The following is a 19,440-nucleotide window of genomic DNA, read 5'->3' as shown; positions in this document are numbered from 1 at the left end:
GGTAATGGACTGTTAAGGAGACTCATCGAGCATAACACCATGTTGCCTCGGACATTTCCTAGGTGGGTTGGACCCTCACTAATTTTATAACCTCCCTTTGTAATGTAGAATTTGGTGGCCTTACAAGGATATGGGCACGCCTATAAGCCCTATGGTAATAAGGCTTGTGTGCAAACGGAGGATTCCATGTGAGGGTGTTTGATTAAAAAATACACTTTATGGGCAAGATTCACACAAATACCGATGTTTGTAAAAACAAGGGCGTTTCTCCACGTGGTAGACTTCAATTGGCCATCCAAAAGCAATTAGTTGTTCACAGGGGAATAACCTAATTGTTCACAGGGGAATAACTCGAGAAAGGTTGCCCAAGGTTCGGGCATCTGGAAGAGTGGCCCCTCCTAATGTTAGTCCGGAAATCTGGAAAGTGGGCCAAAACCAAGCGGCGAGAACCGTGCCAGTTGAAATCCACCATGGCCAAAGGTTATTTGTTGTGTGTTCATGATGCCTGGATTCAAACGCATGGCAATCGAGGGGGGAACATTGGGTTGGTATTTGCACAATTGGGTGGTGATGATGCTGTGCACATGGCTTCACAGGATTGGCTGAAGGAGTGCGTGGGCAGATGAACAAGCTAAGGATGCCATCTGATTTGAGTGTGAGATGTGGATGCGTTGTTCAATCAGTAGAAGTCCATGTGTTTTGAAACATGGGTTTTTATCACAGGCTGTGCTTGGTTCGCAGGGAATATAGTGATGACACAAATTCTCTTGTTTTTATTTGGGTGCAGGTGGTGTGATATGCCATGGCTGGAGGGTGCTTACTGGGATGCTGATGCCCCGAGACGTGGATGGAGCTTCTCCCGTGCAGGTTAGCTTCGAATTCTTAAGGTAAATCATTTGTGACCCATTCTCAGTTGCGCTCAGATGGAGCAATATCACGATGGATCAGTAGCCAGATACCCTCCCTCAGCAAGGGACTTGGTAAAAACAAGCACGAGGCTCCATCCAATCACCCGGAGTGCACCGAGCACAGCAGCCCAACAGATCTACTGCGGGATCTCCTCCAAATTTCACAGGGAACTTTTCGGACGAGCAGTGCCTTCGCACAGAGCATGTGGTTAGCCTTCCTTGGGAAAGAGTCCAAGACTTGCACTCAGGTCAAATGCTGGGCGGATGCGCTTTATTTCTATTCTCTTATGCATCAAAGGTTGTCTTCATGCTTGTGACTGGCTGCAGCCGCTTGCTTGATCTTGTCTGTTCTCTGTGCTGGCTGAAGGGAATTGGCTATGTTATGGGCCCACTTAGGCTGCTCTTCTGCAATCATTCGATCGTTCCAGGCAGAGTTGCCATTGCAGTACACGAGAAGTTGCCTCTGTTGAAGGTTCACGAAATTCATACCCTTAACGAGGAGCATTCAAATAAGCTTCCAGTGTTTAAGATAAACAATTTGATACACACGTACTTGAAGCGTGGGAACGTAGTGGATGCTCGGCATTTGTTTGACAACATGCCTAAGCGCGACGTGGTGTCATGGAACACCATGATCATGGGATATGCCAAGCAGGACGAGGGTGCACAAGCTTTGGAGTTGTATGCACAGATGCACCGTGAAGGTGTCCAACTAAGCGATCGAACCTTTGTTAGTGCATTGAAGGCTTGCAGTGGCATAGTAGCACTGGAAGAAGGGAAGCAAGTTGCGAAAATAAGATGCCTTAAAAAAGGGAGGGCCATCCACTCCCAAGTTATAAAGAGTGGCTTTGAGTCAGATGCATTCGTTGGAAACACCTTGCTCAATATGTACGCAAAATGTGGTAGCATGGAGGATGCACAGCATGTCTTTGAAGAATTGCCTCATCGTAATGTGGTTACTTGTAATATCATGATTCTAGGGTATGCTGAGCAGGAGGATAGTGTGTTGGCTTTGGATCTGTATGCATGGATGTGTCACGAAGGTGTCAAAGCAGATCATCGAACCTTTGTTGGTGCATTGAAGGCTTGCACTAGCCTCACAGCACAGAAGGACGGCGATCAATTTTGTGAGAGGTTTGCCAAAATAGGGTGCTTGGCAATAGGTATGCACATCCACTCCCAAGTTGTAAAGAGTGGCTTTGAGGCAGATGTGTTCGTGGGAAATACTTTGGTGAATATGTATGCGAAATGTGGAAGCCTGGAGGATACACGGCGTGCCTTCAATGAATTGCCTCATCGTGATGTGGTCACATGGAATATCATAATCCTGGGGTATGCTGAGCAAGAAGACGGCGCTATGGCTTTGAAATTGTACGCACAGATGTACCAGGAAGGTGTCACAGCAGATCATCGTACATTTGTTGGGGCATTAAAGGCTTGCAGCAGCCTAGCAGCACTAGAAGAGAGGAAAGAGGTTGATGGAAGATCTGCAAAAACAAAGTGCCTGGCAGAAGGTAGAGCCATCCACTCCCATGCAGTGGAGAGTGAATTTGAGTCCAATGTATTCGTAGGAACAACCTTGGTGGATATGTATGTGAAATGCAGCAGCATGGAGGATGCACGGCGGGTCTTTGACGAATTGCCTTATCGGGATGTAGTTACATGGACTACCATGATCCTGGGGTATGCTGAACAAGAAGACAGTGCACTGGCTCTGGAGTTTTATGCGCGGATGCACCAGGAAGGTCTTACAGCAGATCATCAAACCTTCGTCGGCACCTTGAAGGCTTGCAGCAGTGTGGTAGCTCTGGAGGAAGGGAAGCAAACTGATGGGGAATTTGCAAAAACAGGATGCCAGGTGAAAGGTAGAGCCATCCACTCCCATGTTATAAGGAGTGGCTTTGAGTCAGATGTGTTTGTAGGAAACACCTTGGTGAGTATGTATGTGAAATGTGGAAGCATGGATGATGCACGGTGCGTATTTGACGAACTGCCTCATCGCAACGTGGCAACATGGACTACCATGATCCTGGGATATGCTGTGCAAACAGAAAGCGAGGAGGCCCTCAAACTTTATGCACAAATGCAGGAGCATAGTGTTTCGCCAGATAGGTTGACCTTTGTGGCCATTCTGAAAGCATGTGGCAATGCAGCAGCTCTGGAAATTGGAAAGGAACACCATTCTCAAATAAATAGGGTTGGTATTGAGACTTCTGCAATTGTGGCAACCAGCCTTATTGATATGTATGCGAAATGTGGAAGCATGGTTGATGCCCAAAGACTGTTTGATGCATGGCCCACAAGGAATGTTGTACCATGGAATGCATTGATTGCAGGTTATGCTTGCCAGGGAGAGAGTGAACATGTGTTTCATATGTTTGAGACAATGAGGCAGAAAGAGGTAGAACCAGATGGGTTCACGTTTCTTAGTGTTCTCAATGTATGCAGTCATGTGGGTCTAGTGGAGAAGGGCCAGGAATACTTTCAGGTTATGATCAAACAGTGTGGTGTGACTATTGAGCACTACACTTGCATGGTTGATATCCTTGGCCGTGCAGGCCAACTGGACAAGGCAGTGGGTATGGTGGAGAAGATGCCTTTCCAACCTAATGCTATTGTATGGCTGACTGTGTTGGGTGCTTGTCGGAAGTGGAAGAATGTAGAGGTTGCAAGGCATGCCTTTAAAAATGCAGTGAGAGTAGATGCAAAACATTCTGCAGCATACATCTTGATGGCAAGCATATATGGTGATGCTCACGTGCTGGAGGATTGTGATGAGATGAAATGAGGGCTAAACCGTGAAGAAGTGAAAAAAGAGGTGGTGGACTGACTATGGGAGAATGGTGCATAATTTGCAGTTTATCATCAAAACAAAAATATGTCTTCAAAGCGTAAAGATTCTTGATGAACTTGGGTGAAGGATATGTGCCTTCTTTTGGACTCCAGGAAGTGTGTGATGGTGGCAAGGAACTTGCTCTTGTCCTACTCAATACACTCAAGGGGATATCACAGGTTTCGTAACAAATCTGTTTGTGAGTCACAGCACCACTGTTCTTATATAAAAGATAAACCGGAAAACATTGCAAGGCATATTTACAATTAAAGGATGGAATTTTTCAGTTGGAGACTATTGCTGTCCTGAGAGATGCTGGACGAGCATGGACTTTCTTGTAAGACACTTCTTCATGGTTCTTAAACCATGGTAGAGCAGACAGCACTTCAGGTGGCAAAGGTCGGTATCCAGCATATTAGTTGGGAGGGGGCTGAACCTCTGGAAAGGATTCTCTTCCCTTTCCTCTTAATAGGATTGGTGTTGGTTATCTTTGTCATTCTGGGGATTATTCCAGTTCAAGGAAGCCGGTATTTGAGGAAAGAGTCAACTGGTACTGTGCTCCTCTTCATTGCTTTCTCATCCACCGACTAGCCTCTCTACGTTCGACCAGTCTTGGACATCTAGCTGGGATGTCTAGGCCGGTCGTGTGGCTGCCAACCAGCAATCAGCCATGCAGCAGATCTACAGCAATTCAAGGCCTGTTTGGAGGGAGCAAACGGGCTGGCATTTACAAGCAGTAGGCTGGGATTTTGCAAATCTGGTTGGCCAGATCTGAAGCAGCACTCTGTTAGCCAGACCTGGGACAAGCTGTGCTTACAGTAGGATCATTCCAGAAAAGAAAGGGAAGGGGGGAGGTGGCAAACAGCCTATAAAGGCCTCCGGTTGCCTCATTCTTCTCATCAGCCTCAGCAGCTCTCAGCTTTCAGTCTTCATCAGTGAGTGACCCCTCCATCTGTATAACTTCAGAGAGGAGCAGTCAGCCCCTCTCCACTCCACCCTCTAAGGAAGCCTGTGCCTTCACCATCTAAGCCTTCACCTACAGTTGTATACATTGAGCGTTTTGGTTTAGTTGTCAGAGGTATTATATGGAGGAGGGCTAGTTGCACCCATTTTTGAGGCCTCAAACTCTCACTCACATGTATGCATGCACCTGGACTCTCTCTGTTCCACTTAAGTCTTTTAAGCTCCTGCATCCCGTCAGCTGTTATGTACATGCTTGTGAGAGAAGATTGTAGCTTACATGTCTGCTTCATTGGTATCAGACCTTCAAAAAATTTCTTCATTGAGATAATAGTCACACTTAAACGAGTTTCAGGCCCTTGAAACTTTGAAACGTTTCATGCATGGAATGCTATGCAATCAGTTAAGGATGGAGTTAAAGAGGAGCTCAAAATCCCCTCGAATCAGGGGCTCACAAGTGGGGCAAGGACATTTCTAACACCCCCTCTCAATGACACAATTGTGGGCTGATCCCCATGCGTCGAATGAGGTGTTCCATCTGGTCCTTGGGAACCACCTTCATGAAGACATCCGAGATGTTGTCGTCGGTTGGGCCATCCATCAACTCTATGACACATTTGTTGGTGAGTTCACGAACAATGTGGTAGTGGACCTCGATGTGCTTCGTCCATCCGTGAGACACGGGGGGGTTGGCGATTGCTAAGCAACTATAGTTGTCGCACATAATCACCGTCGCATCTTCTTGGGCCACATTCATGTCCTCCAAGATCCACCTGAGCCACAATGCTTCGCATGCCGTTGTACAAGCATCCATGTCCTTTGTCTCTATAGATGAAAGGGCGACAATAGGTTGTTTCTTAGGGTCTTATGTCATGGAAGGGAAATACGTAAGAAATAGCTATTTCTGTTATGCTGTCCGGAAATAGAAGGGAAATAGGGTGGGACCATGGGAAATAGCACTCCATGCTCTAGACCTCAAAGTGCTATTTCCCACACTTGTGAGAACCATTGGTGTGACATTTTCTTTTTAGCATGTCTCATTTTCCCTTGGATCATTATGTCATGCATCATAGGAAAAACATCCAAATTAAGCTCTTCCAAGGGAAAAGCATCCAAAATAGCCATCATTATTTCCCTCCTTTGTCCCTTCCATGACATAAGTCCCTTACTCAGCCATGACATAGCTCTTGATGAGTAAGAAACAGTATCCAGAAGTCGATCTCCGGGTGTCACTATCACCTGCCCAATCACTATCGTAGAAACCTCCCAACTCAATGCCTTTTGTATAAGTGATGCCATAGGTGCAGGTAGCTTTCAAGTACCTCAGCACCCTCATACTTGCGTCCCAATGGGCCTTCTTGGGTGTGGCAGAGAATTGACAGAGTAATCCAGCTGAGAAGGAAATATCCGGTCTGGTATTGGTGAGGTAAAGCAAACTCCCCACCATGCGTCCATACAGTGATGAATCAACCGGTTGAGATGGACCATGCACACTCAGCTTCAGACCAGCTTCCATGGGAGTCACTCCTGCTTTGCAATCTTACATCTGAAAGCGTTTGACCAGCTCCCTACAATATTTCTCCTGTGATAAAGATACAGCTCTTTCCCTGCTTCACCTCAATCCCAAAAAAGTAATGAAGTATGCCTAAGTCATATTCAACTCCTCCATGAGAAGTCTCTTGACTTGAGCAATCTTCTTCGTATGATTCCCTGTAATGATGAGGTCATCCACATATAGAATCAATACTAGCTGCAAATCCCCCTTAGTGTCGAGATAAATATTTGCTTCTGATGGTCTCCGTTGAAGCCCGATCTTCTAAACGAAAACATCTATCCGTTGGTACCAAGATACGGGGGCATGTTTTAGCCCAAATAAGGCCGCCTTCAGTTTGCAAACTTTTGATGGGGATCTTGGAATTTGACGTCCTGGTGCCTGTGCCACATATACCTCCTCCTATAGGGTTCCATTCAAAAATGCAGACTTGACATCCATCTAAAAAATTGTGATGAGCAACCAAGGCAATGGTTGTCTAAATGGTCACCATCTTGGCTATGGGGGCGAAGGTCTTGTCGAAGTCAAGTCCTTTTGATTGTGCATAGCCTTTCACCACCAACCTCGCTTTGGACTTGTCCAAGCTCCCCTCTGACTTGAACTTAAGCTTGTGCACCCATTTAGTCGCAATGACCTTCTGCGTGGTTGGTTTGGGCACTAAATCTTAGGTGTCATTTTTCAAAATGGCATCCATCTCTGCCTACACGACTTCTTGCCATTCTGGGATATCCTTCGCTTCCTCGAAGGAACGGGGCTCCTTAAGCTGAGCCAAATCCATAGAGGGTGAGGGAGGAGAAGCCGGACTCTCATTGGTTTGTTGATCCTAGTGAACTCAGGTCCAATCAAGACTACTTGACCTTCTAGGAGACTAAGGCTAGATAAGCAGAGTACTCATACCATCTCCACGAGCACATGGGACGTAGCAAGGAGACATGATGATGGAACACTTTTTTTAGGCTATGGGTCCACACTCAGCCGGCTCGTAGCTTCAGAGATTGAGAGGTGAGAGGAAGCTCCAATCCAATTCTCAGGAGATCTTAGAGATGTCCACCTCCTGCTACCAACTCTTCAGGCAAAGGAAGAGACTCTGTCAGTTAGATCCAAAATCCCCTCAATCTGCAACAAGCAGGAAGTGTGGGCCTGCATCCCCTTAGTGGTTTTGTGGTTTCTTGGTGTCCGATGAGCTAGTTGGAGATGCCTTTCATTGATGCAAAGCTTCGTGAGGCCTTGAAGGCCCTCTGGATGTAGAAATGCATGGGGAAGGACGGCCTCTCCCTGATATTCTCACACTTTTTGGAAACACTTGGGCACTCATTGCGCTTTCCTTTCCAGGAGATTTTAAACTCAGGAAAGCTACCTCAATTTGTTACTCACAAATGGATTCGTCTGATTGCGAAGGGGAGATAAGATAAACGTTCATCAGTGGTTCCCAATCACTCTCTTGCATACACCATAAGACCTCTTTGTCTTGGTCACAAGCGTATGGTTGCACTTGCACCTCCTCGACATCTCTTGTGACCCGTACATAGGATTTTCTAGGGGAAGAGTAATCTAGACAGTGTCTTTACATTTACCAAGTGGGCTTGATAGGAGTCACAACCCCTTGGGACCATGATGAAATTGGGCTCCTCGAAGCAGTGGGTACCTCAGTTCTTTATGCAGGCAACTCCAGCTATATGTTGATTTCAAGATTACATGGGAGAGGCCTTCTCTCTTCCGCTCGCTAAGACAAGGTTGTCCCTTGGCCCTTTTTTTGTTTTTTTTTCATTGGGTGAGGGGTCCATTGGGCTGCTTCATTGGATCGTAGGAGGCTAGCTTGGCTAGGATTCTTTATATCTTAAATGGTGTGTTGCCCTATCAACTAAATTTAGATGCTCGTTTGGGAGAGACTAAAGGGTCAAGCCATGCACCTATTGTTTCAAGCTAAATACAACTCCTCAATGTTGAGATTTTTTTGCTCAAAGGCACTAAAATTCAAGGCCAACGATCTATTTAGTGGACTCACCAACTAACTCAAAAAACTGGGTTCATGCCTGTTTATGTTGCACTACTTATTGAATTTCAAGGGCAGTTGTGCTCTCAACTAGATGAGCTTTTACTAAACCTCTTTTGCACATTGCTACAATTGGTGGTTCTTCTTCTTCTAGTGAAAAACCATGCAAATCGTCATGTATTCAAGGGCTACTCATTCCAAGTCCAGGTTATAAGATATCAAAGAACACAAAACTTGGTCAAGAAGAGGGGCTTCTTTTGGTTTCTTCAATGGGGAATGCAAAGATCTATAGTTGTGATTCAAAGTTGTCCTTTACTATGATGTCTATTATTCATCGGTAACTTTGTAGTTTTGCATTGCTAAAATCTATATCAGGAGTATTTCAAAATCTATAAGAAAGACTTAGATTTACCAAGATTAGACCCTTACTCAATTCCTCCCTTTTTTTTTCCAGAGAAAAGAACTTCTATTAGTGCTTGTAAAAAAATGATCATACAAGTTGGCAAATACCATAAAGGTGCCAACCGTGCAAATCAACGAAAAATAAATGTTGGCTGTTAGAAAGAAACTCTTGCTGCCAGAGATCCCAATTCAATGCCTGGGGATTCTCTGTAATAGGGGCTAACAACCAGGGTGGCGAACTATACAACCATCTGATCCCACTCAGGGTGATGTCGTAGAAAACACTTTGTAGACCAAGCCTTGCGGAAATGTTCCCGCTGTGTGATAGTAGCTCAAGAACCTAGAGAGCCTCGCTCCCAAATGGTGCAGAGCGTGAAGATGATGTCTTGCCAGATGGCTACCAAGGTGGCCAATGGTGGAACATGGTGTTGGCCCATAACCCAACTGCAGTGAGCAACCCAGATGTTCCATGCCGTGATGCTTGCTACTGTCTCCCACACGTTGTCTCTTTGCCAAAGGAGTGTTGAGAGTTCACACTCAACATCATGTGATCATGTGTGCACAGCACCATCACGTGATCATATGTGCATAGCACTAACCTTATAGAGTGCTGTAAAGGAAAGGGTTAGATCCCCTAACCCTAACCCTAAAAGGGTTTGTATATATTCTATTTTTTCAACTAAATCTAGTGTACAATTAGTCATTTGTGGTGTGCTCTCTAGCTCTGCCCTCTCTCCTCATCTCCACTCTTCTCCTCTCCCCTCTTCATATTTTGTCATGGTATCAGAGCTCCCTTGCCTTCCGCTCAGGCATTGCGATCCATATGAGAGAGTGAGAGAGAGATTGAGAGATTGAGAGTTTGTGTTCATTCCTTCACTTTCGTTGAGTGATAGAATTTCCGTCCATGTGAGAGAGATTTCTGTTCTTTCTATGAGAAAAAGAGGGGTCTATTTCCTTGTGAGAGATATTCGAAGAGGAAGAGAGGTTGTGAAAACCACAAGAAGGAGAGAGAGACCTTTTCAAGACTCTACAGCAAGCGGGTTCAATGAATGGCTCAACAAGCATCTTTGATTTGAGGAGTTCTTTGTGAAAGGTTCAATTCTCTTCTACATCTACCCATTGGTTTGGTTCTTTGAAGAGAGGGTGCTTATCTTCTTCATGAAGGTTCTGTGAGGTCGCAATGAAGAAGGTTCCGTGAGGTTGCAGACTCAAGAGCCTCCATCTACCAGCTAGCTACACACCTATTGCCTCCAACGTGACGCATCAGTTGCTCTAGTAGCCTTGGCCATGCTCCAACCTCCTGCAAGCTCAAACAACGTCCTGCTCACAAGGATTTCGGGCAGCCAACACTCGGACAGTAGCTCGTAGCGGCTCATTCCATAGCCTTAGCCAAGCTCATAGCTCTAAAGAAAAGGCTCCTACTATAAGTGCAACTCCACCGACGGACTCCACTACAAGCTCTCGCCTACTCCAATGCTCACAGCTCTACAACAACGTCGAGGCGACCTCCTAGCCAAAGCAACGACATCCTTCAGCGAATCTACTACTCATGGGCGGCCAAGACAATCCCAATGCCAACACACAACTGGCTCAGCCGTCTCGAATAGCTGCCTCCAGCAGCAAAGCAAACGCCTCGTAGACGAATCTCCCAGGGCCAACGAGCCGCTCCTCCAGCAAAGTCACCATGCTCCAATGCTCCAATAGGGTCCTTGCAACGCATCCAATAACTTAGCAGTTCCAACGACCTCTACGGTCGTCAACAGGATCCATCAAGCCCCCAGTAGCGGCTCCTCCGACAAGCTGCATCTTCAACAGTGCATCTCAATAGGCCCTCGTCCATCGCTCCTACAGTCGACAGATTGCAGCAAGCTCGCAGTGCCACGCCCTCTCCAACGAAGCGGACGGCTCCTACGATGCCCACAGTACAACCAATAGGTAGCTTCTAGGCTTCAACGCCCTCGAGTGATGCTCCATCAACTTGGCAGCGTTGCTCCACAAGCCACAAAGCTCCAGTGAGACCTCGCAGCAACGCTGAGCTCCCCAACTGCGCTCTCCAACGAGCTCCAACAGAAACGACGACGGAATCACCAAAGTCCATCATAATCTTCCAAAGATTTCGTCACTCCACTTTTCGACACGTGGCGTCTATCCTCACACCCAAGGTCACCCAACCTTATCACCAAGGGTTGTCAATTTGTTAACACGTGGTAGATAGGATTTAACCTCGGGTTGGTCAGCCTAACCCTAGTCGGTTAACCACATAATGTTGGCCCCTAACTGTGGTTAAACAATTGTGGTTAAGTCAAGTGGACCACGGTTAAATCAGTTGGTTAGATTTGTGCCATGTGGCACTCTTATCTCCAAGTCACGTCATCAAGTTATCTGCCATGTCATCGCCCTCGTTCAACGTGACATCTCATCACCTTATCTCATGTTGCCACATCATCTTGCCACATCAGCAAGCACGATTTTTTGCCACATCACCCTACCAGCTCAGCTGCCACATCATTGGTGCCACATCAACACAGACACATCATCAGGCCACGTCATCACTGCCACATCACCTCTGCCACCTCAGCACTGCCACCTCAGCTGTCCAGTCAGCATTGACCTCTGCAGGCACAGTCCCTTGCCAGGCACACTGTGCACACACTGCATGTGTACACAATTGCCACCTTAGCGCAGAGCTTCACTGGCACACCTCTTGCTAAGCATAGTGCCACATCATCATTGCATGTGACTCACAGTGACACATCATCATTGAGCACCATTTGCACTCCTTTTGCCCCTCCACCTAGATCAAGTCATATCTCTTGATTCAGGAAGAATTTGAGGGCGCTCCAAAGAGGAAAGTCGCTCGTTTTTTCATGCTCTACACGCTCGTCACATCACGTGCACATTTTGGCACAAGTTACACTCACATGTGAGCCTCGCCGACAAAACCACTTCGTTCACGCACATTTGCCTCTACATCGACGCATCTGACCCAGCACTTAAAAAGAACAAAAGAAAAGGAATTATTTGCTGTTCTTTCATCGATCGACGGTTGGTTTAGATCTACATCAGAGTAGCCTAGATCGCCATCGAGGGGACGCTTTCAATTCCCCAAGTTGCCAATCGCAGAAATTCTTGAGTAGTACCTACTCGGAGTCAGTCCATACGCTCACATCTGATTTCACATCATTACATTACCTGAAACCTTACGTTCATCGGTTCAGTGAGCAGACTTTAGAGAGGCATTGCAGATTGATTCAGTGGGCAGATAGCACTTGATTTCACACACACATGCCACCATTGCAAAGCCTATTTGGCTATCTCACGGCATCGTGCACATCATTTTCAGCCTTGTAAAGCCTCTTGGCTATTCCCGGCATCATTGCCACAAGCCTTGTAGCACAGATCATATTTTATATACTGCAGTTCTATCTTCACCGAAGGTACAGAGATTTCACTTGGCATCTTCAGTGTATTTGCAGTTGATTCATACATAGATTTTTAGGACACTTTTTGAGTATATTTTTTGCACCATGTCGACTAGCAACCTCAATTTGGAGGCATCTGCTAAGTTAGACAACTCCAATTACGGTACATGGAAATACCGAATGGAGACCATTCTTGTGCTTCTGGACAAATGGGAGTATGTCGATGGGTCTACACCTAGACCATTAGCCGATCCAGTCACCAGTAGCTCTACTCCATCTGTTCTCATAGCACCAGCAACGGGATCTACATCGGGATCTACATCTACACAAACAGTTTCCGCACACCAGTAGCAGATCCTGCCATTGCCCGAGCTCAAGCAAAATGGGATAAGAAAGACAAGTATGCCTATCACGTGATCAAGTAGAATGTGCAAGATGTCATGCTAGGATAGCTCAACACAGTCAAGACATCAAAAGAAGCATGGGATATGTTCGCAGCTCTCTAGGAGTCCAAGAACACATCCAGGATTCTCACCCTGAGAAACCATATCAACCAGAGTTTCCGCAACAACAGTGAAACTGGTCATGCTTATGTACTCCGCATCAAAGACTACAACAATCAACTTGTAGCAGCAGGAGAGACTATGAATCCCACAGAAATGGTTCAAGTAGTCCTGAATGGACTAGGAGAAGGATACGAGAATCTAGTCCAAAGTATTGCCATCCAACGGCAAATTCCAACATTGGAAGAACTTTAATCAGTTCTACTTGGTGAAGAACTCAGGACTCAGGCCATTCAAGCACGTAAAGGTCATTCTAATGATCAGGCATTCACAGCTTTAGACAGAAGCAGAGGCAAAGGCAGAAACAAAGGTAGATCATACCAAAAAAGTGGTCATCATCAACAAAATCAAAGTCAAAATCAGCATCAGCATCAGCATCATCCTCAGCAACATCAGAATCAGCAAAGAGGAAATCATTCCAATCGAGGAAGATTTCAAGGACGAGGGAATGCATCCACCAATGTGTCAAACATTTAGTGCAACTATTGTCACAAGTTTGGACACTATGAAAGAGATTGCCGCAAGAAGCAGTACGACCAAGGCAGTCAATCCAGCAGTAATCGAGGGAATTCCCGAGGAAGAGGAAATCATCGTGGTGGACTTTCTAGTCACAGTCATTTTGCAAATGAACAAGGAAATATGTTTCTTGCAAGCGAGGAATTGCATCAGACTGATACAATGCACCTAGACACTGATTTCAATCCCAAAGAGAATTACAGTTGTCAAGTCGACCAAGTGGAACAGGATCCTTGGTACATCGACAGTGGTGATCATCTCATATGACAAATCATCAAGAATGGTTCATAGAAATGAAGCCATTAGAAGGTCAGAAGAATGTCATCTACACAACAGACAATACACCAAATCCAGTACAAGGGACAAGTGTTATCCCTATGAACAATTTCACTGGTACAAAAGGATTAGTCAAAGATGTGCTCTATGTTCCGAAGCTCAGCAAGAACCTTTTGTCAGTAGGTCAAATGACGGAACACAACTACAAAGTCATCTTCGATGGTGATGAATGCATTATCAGAGACAAATTCAAAAGATGTCAGCTAGTAGCAAAAGGTGTCAAGGAAGGACGCTTATACAGAATGCTAGCTATAGTACCAGATAAGCATGCCATGTCAGGTCAAATGCAACAGATGCCACTATCTGCAAAATGGCACAAGAGATATGGTCATGTCAACTTCAAGTACTTGTTAGATCTCAGGAATCAGAATATGGCAATTGGGATTCTGAAGCTACAGTTTCTTGGAAAAGTTTGTGAAGCATGCTGCTTCGGCAAACAAAAGCGAACCAACTTTGTCAGAAGTACCTGTCGTGCATGAGGTATTCTTGATTTGATACATACAGATGTATGGGGTTATGCCCAAACTCGCAGCATCAATGGTTCACTTTATTACTTGACCTTCATCAACGACTACAATAGATATTGTTGGGTCTACTTTTTGAAAGAGAAATCTGAAGTGTTTTCCAGATTTCAAGAATTCAAAGCCATGGTAGAAAACCAGACAGGCAGAAAGATTAAGGCCATGAGATCAGACAGAGGAGGTGAATACATGTCTTCAGCATCCATGAACTTTTGCAGAAATCATGGCATTCGAAGACAATTCACATGTGCAGATACTCCTCAGCAAAATGCAAGAGCTAAAAGGAAGAATGGGACTTTAGCAGACAGTGCTAGACCAATGCTTAGTGAAAAGCATCTTCCGAATCAGTATTGGGCAAAAGAAATAGCTACAGCTAACTACTTGCTTAATCGGCTTCCTACCGAACCCATACAAGGTACGGGTGACTGCAGGCTCAGGGGGAGGGGGTGGGTGGAGGGGGGACTGAGGGGGAGGGTGAGGGTGGGGTGGATGCAGGGGGGTTAGGAGGGGGGATGGTGGAGGGTCCATCGAGACCTGCTCGCAGCGATGGGGTATCCTTCTCTTGCTCCATAGGGGCAACCTCTGCTAGCTTCTCCCAAGGCTAAGGGATTGTCGATCGGGATCTCCCACGCTCTCTGACCCAAGCCTAATACCTATAGTGCTTGAGGTCTGCCTTGCTGGGCTTCTTGTGTTCAACCTTGGTCCAAGTCCCCTGAGAGGGCTCAACCCAAGGTGTTTACGAGTGCTGCTGATGATCTGACTACCTGACCCAATGCTAAGGAGTGCTTTGCCCCTTCCTAGGGTGAGGGGCAGCCCCCTACTCCTACCTAGGTTGAGGAGGATCCCTACCTTGGCCTCTCAGGTAGTCTCAAGCTAAGTGTCCCATTTTTTTGCATCGAAGGCACTCGCTTGGAAGCCCAAAGACCTCAACTCTCTAACATAACCAATGTCACTATGATTCTTGATTAGTGAGTTCTGTTTAGCTTATTCACAGTGAGCGAAGGAAAGCAAGGTTGGTATGTCGACAATGGAGCCTCAAAGCACATGTCAAACAAGAAGCAATGGTTTAAGACCTGGAAGGTACCCATCCTAACTCCAAGGTAATGGTGGGGGATAATCGGACATTCCTTGTGAAGGGTGTTGGTAGCATTCCATTCATCATGACTACAGGAGACAAGGTGATATCCAGTGTACTCTATACCAAACTCTTCTTTTTTCTATCAAACAGATCGACAAACAGAACATATCGTTACTATTTTTGACAACGGCAAAGTCACTATCACATGATCATATAGAGAATGGATCGATAGTCGTTTGGGAGCCCCGAGAAGCGGAGCATCATTGGGAAGCAGCATGGTCAGTCGTGTCCATGTTCTCCACTGTGAAGCCATGGTACCAAGGGAAGAGGAAGACTAGATGAGGACCAAGAAAGATAGGGCTATGCTCCACAAGTAATAAGGTGGTCTATGTAGAGCTCAAATGGAGAAGGAAGACCCCTCTCCCATAGATGGTGACCTCTTGGATGTGGTCATCCCCTAGGCCAATCCCAAATGTGTCGCCTTGACGGGTAAGCCCAACAATCTGGCCTACCAAGGCCCTATCTTGAAGAGCCTCAACTACACTCTAAACCTGTTGCTTATCCTCTGGAGAGAGCAAAACCTTAACAATATTGGGAGTTGAAGGTGCTGCCATTTGAGCTGCTCTTGCCACACCAAGGGTCACTATCAAGGTTGATTTTTAGAGAAAAGCAATTAACCCAACTTCGGGCTACCCTCGAAAGCGTTGAGCACTTATATGCAGGTTCTTGTGCAAGAAAAGTATCTCGGGAGGTGGGCTAGTAGCTGGAATGGAGCTCACCTACAAGCCAGCTTGAGCCTTTCTCTCTGAAGGCACAAAGGGAACCGCACATCTACTGCGAACTGATGCGAGCAGGGGTGGGGCTGCTACTTGGTATTGTATGGGCTAGAGAAAGGCGCACAAAGAGCTCTTTGCCCTTGTACAAGCTAGAGCAAGCAAGTCGAGTTTCTTCTTGGAACCATATGGGCTAGAGGATCCTTGTGAAGCACCCAAAAATGTATGAAATGCAAAAACAAGGGCTGAAGGTCGGGGCCTTCAGCCCACTAAGTTGTGATAGCTATACCTGCCCAGCAGCAAGGATTATGGTGAGGCTTAGGATAGGGTGGGGAGAGCAAAAGGCATGAACTAGAGAGGGGAACGAAGGAGCAAGGGGATGGTGTAGGTGGGAGTAGAGAGCTCGTGAGACATGAATCTCGCCTCACTGTGCCCACCTACAACGCCACTCAATTACTCCTAAATATCCATTCTATTATATACCATTTTTAAAATAACTTTCACCTTCTACAACCAAGGCCTTCCCAAAATCAATGGATATGCTCGTGAATTTGGCTTGGTAGAGATCACCTAAAAAGTGGTTGAAATAGAAACTCAACATGCAACCACTTCAAAGATTTTACACCTCCCAAGATTTTGCTCTAGTATTGTTTTCCAAGTTGATGCAGTAAGGAGAGGTAGAAATAGCATATTTTAAATCAACATCTTTCATGGTCTTCTCACTCATGGCCTTTATTGATGAACCTTCATCAATGTAAATATTAGAATTTACTTAACTATCAATGATCACATCAACCACAATCCTTTCCTTTTCCCTTGAAAAGAATTTATTAAGGTTATTTCTCTTTCTCCTATCTTCTTCAACCTAGGAACTCAGTGCAATAGTTCCTCTTTTCATGACATTCATAGTAAGTGATCCCATTCTTGTCTCAAGGCCTCTTCTCACTCCTAGGTGCTCTTGGTGGTTGTGCATTAACTAAATTAATTTCATATTGGCAAACTCAATGTTCAATTGGGGAATATTGTGATCTAATCTAGAGGACTTTAGTACTTGATGAGTTTTCACTTCCTCCACCTAGGGATCTAAAGTTGATGGCATTGAAGTAGACATGAATAATTTTGAAAGAAGATCTTGTTTCTTAGTATGACATGAACTAAGATGTATCAAGAAGGATGAAGAGGTCAATTTGAATGGATAGGAAGATTTCAACAAAATATTAGAAGCTTATGCTAATAGCTCATAAGGAAGCTTAAAACTATACTAAAGTTCTAACCAAACACAAAGTGTGAGCCTGGGACACTGGATGGATCCTGACTTGCATGTCAGATGAGGTCTATCAATGAGACCGTTGATGGTAGAAAGGTGATTGTGTGGGAGCCCCTTATTCTTGCTGGGGCTTGGGGGCCAACTGGCCCCCAGCTGGGGGCTACCAGGCGGGCCAGCAGCCCCCCCTAGTGCAGGTTTGGGGGCGAGGGCCCCCGAGGCGATAGTATAGGGAATATTCTTTGAATATTCTATGGACGACTAGTCGGTTCCACTGACTAGGTTGACTGGTCGGCTCCACCGACTAGGTTGATTGGTCGGTTCCACCAGCTATGTTGATCCGACTACCGCCCTCATAACTATAAAGAGGCAACCTCCCCAGTCCATTGTATCAGATCAGTTTAGATCAGATCAAATCTTCCAGCTAGTAGCTCTTCCCCTACTATCTATCTAGATCACCATCTAAGCTCCACTGTGGGAGTGCACGGGTGGACGGAGCCATCATTTGTACTACTTCAGTATTGAAGGAAAATTTTGTTCATCTCCAATTTGCTGTGTACTCTCTATTCTTTATTCAGTTCTTGTTTCACTATGTCGTGTAATTTAACATGGTATCAGAGCCCAGGTGCTCTAAGGATCGAAGAGAGAGATGAGGGCTTCAACAACATATGAAGTGATGGCAACAAGAAGCGGCTCAAGTTCAGCAGCTGCAGCTGCACCAATTGTACCAACAATCCAGGCGTTGAGGATTCGCCCACTAGCCTTCATAGATTGTATGAACTACATTTTGTGGAAGTTTAAAATTACTGCTATTCTAGATTCATATGAGCTTCTGGAGACAGTACTAGGGACTGACCTAGAACCACAAGGAACCCCCGACCCAGAAAATTCGAGGAGTATGATACCTCCTAATGCCGACCTTCTACGAGCTTGGAAACGCAGGAACGCAAATGCTCTGTGTGACTTGGTTACAAGTACTACTGATAGTGTTTTGACCTTGATTCAACATACATCTAAGGTAACTATGGCCTGGAACATATTGAAGAGTCAGTATGAGACGCGGAATTAGAAAAGGATCCAGAACCTGGAGAATCAGCTCACAGTTGAGAAGTTTAATGAAGGAGAGATAGCGGAGGCGTTCATAACGCGAATCAAAAATCTGTGTGACTAGATGGCTGGTGCAGGAATACAAAAGACTAGTGAAGAGCTAGCTCAGCGGTGTCTCCAAATATGTCCACCAAGGTTTGATGGACTGGTAACAATGCTTAACACTCAAGTGAGACCCCAACCATTGTCATTTGAGGAGTCCTGTGCTTTACTTATGGAGGAGGAATTGAGGCTTAAAGCTCGAGATGGAGGCAGTAATGGGGATGCTGCATTCTCTGCCACTACGAAGGGCAAAGGTGGTTCCTCCACCAAAGATGAGTCCTCTACTAGTGGTGACAAAAGAAGAAGGGCGGCAAGAAGAAGTTTCAGGGAGAATGCTTCTACTACAAGAAGAAGGGCCATGTGATTGCAGATTGTCAGGTTAAGAAAGCAGATGAAAAGAATGGTACCCTGAAGAAGACAGATAAGGGGAAAGAGACAGCTAACACAACAGAAGTAGAGTTGGATCTATTTCTAGCCATTGAGGAAGAGTGTTCCTCAGTTCAAGAAGCATCAACCACTAATTCATGGGTGTTGGATAGTGGTGCCTCTCATCACATGACATGCAAGAAGGGTCTATATTGTTCCATGCAGCCTCTACAAGAACCCATCACCGTGATGGTTGGAAATAACATAAAATGCCCTGTTGAGGGTATAGGTACAGTTTCATTTGTTTCTATCAATGGAGATGTTAAGAAACTATCTAATGTGATGTATGTTCCACAAATCAATAGAAATTTGCTATCAGTTACTTCCTTAAATGAGGTGAGGTTCAACAAAATAGGAGCAAAAATTTTGGTTAGTGCTAGCCATCTTGTTGGCACAGGAGTAAGGAGGAACAACCTGTATGAGCTAAGTGCTCTTATAGCCCCACTGGAGTGGGCACAAGCAGACTTTGGCACGAAAGATTCGGCCACATCGAATTTGCAGTGCTGAAGGAGATGTAAAAGCAAGGTATGGTTGCTCACTTACCTGCAGTAGCAGAAATCAAAGAACTGTGTGAAGCTTGCATGATGGGCAAGCAACAGAGAAAGGCATTCCCACAAGAAATCAAGAATAGAGCAAACGCTCCTCTAGAGTTGGTGCATGTTGACTTGTGCAGTAAGATACCTACACAGGCCTTGGGGGGATCTTCCTATTTTATATTGATTGTTGATGACTATAGTAGGAAGA

The 19,440-nt window shown here is 45.5% G+C and overlaps 1 protein-coding gene across 1 annotated transcript in view; it reads left to right on the top strand.

Moving 5' to 3' along the window:
* The first annotated feature begins 718 nt into the window (after positions 1-718).
* Positions 719-19,440, top strand: part of LOC147884677 (pentatricopeptide repeat-containing protein At3g09040, mitochondrial-like) — a 36,895-nt gene continuing 18,173 nt past the window's right edge. The window contains exon 1 of the mRNA XM_087397196.1: positions 719-3,693. Within this exon, the coding sequence (XP_087253322.1) occupies positions 1,162-3,693 (2,532 nt within the window). The 5' untranslated portion in view covers positions 719-1,161. The remainder of the gene's footprint in view (positions 3,694-19,440) is intronic.

This window comes from Dipteris shenzhenensis, chromosome 26 (genome assembly GCF_047967505.1).
Source record: "Dipteris shenzhenensis isolate YYH24624 ecotype China chromosome 26, Dip_SZ_1.0, whole genome shotgun sequence".
Lineage (NCBI taxonomy): Eukaryota > Viridiplantae > Streptophyta > Polypodiopsida > Gleicheniales > Dipteridaceae > Dipteris > Dipteris shenzhenensis.
The sequence above is the reverse complement of the archived record's forward strand: the minus strand, read 5'-3'. Positions and strand labels throughout refer to the sequence as shown.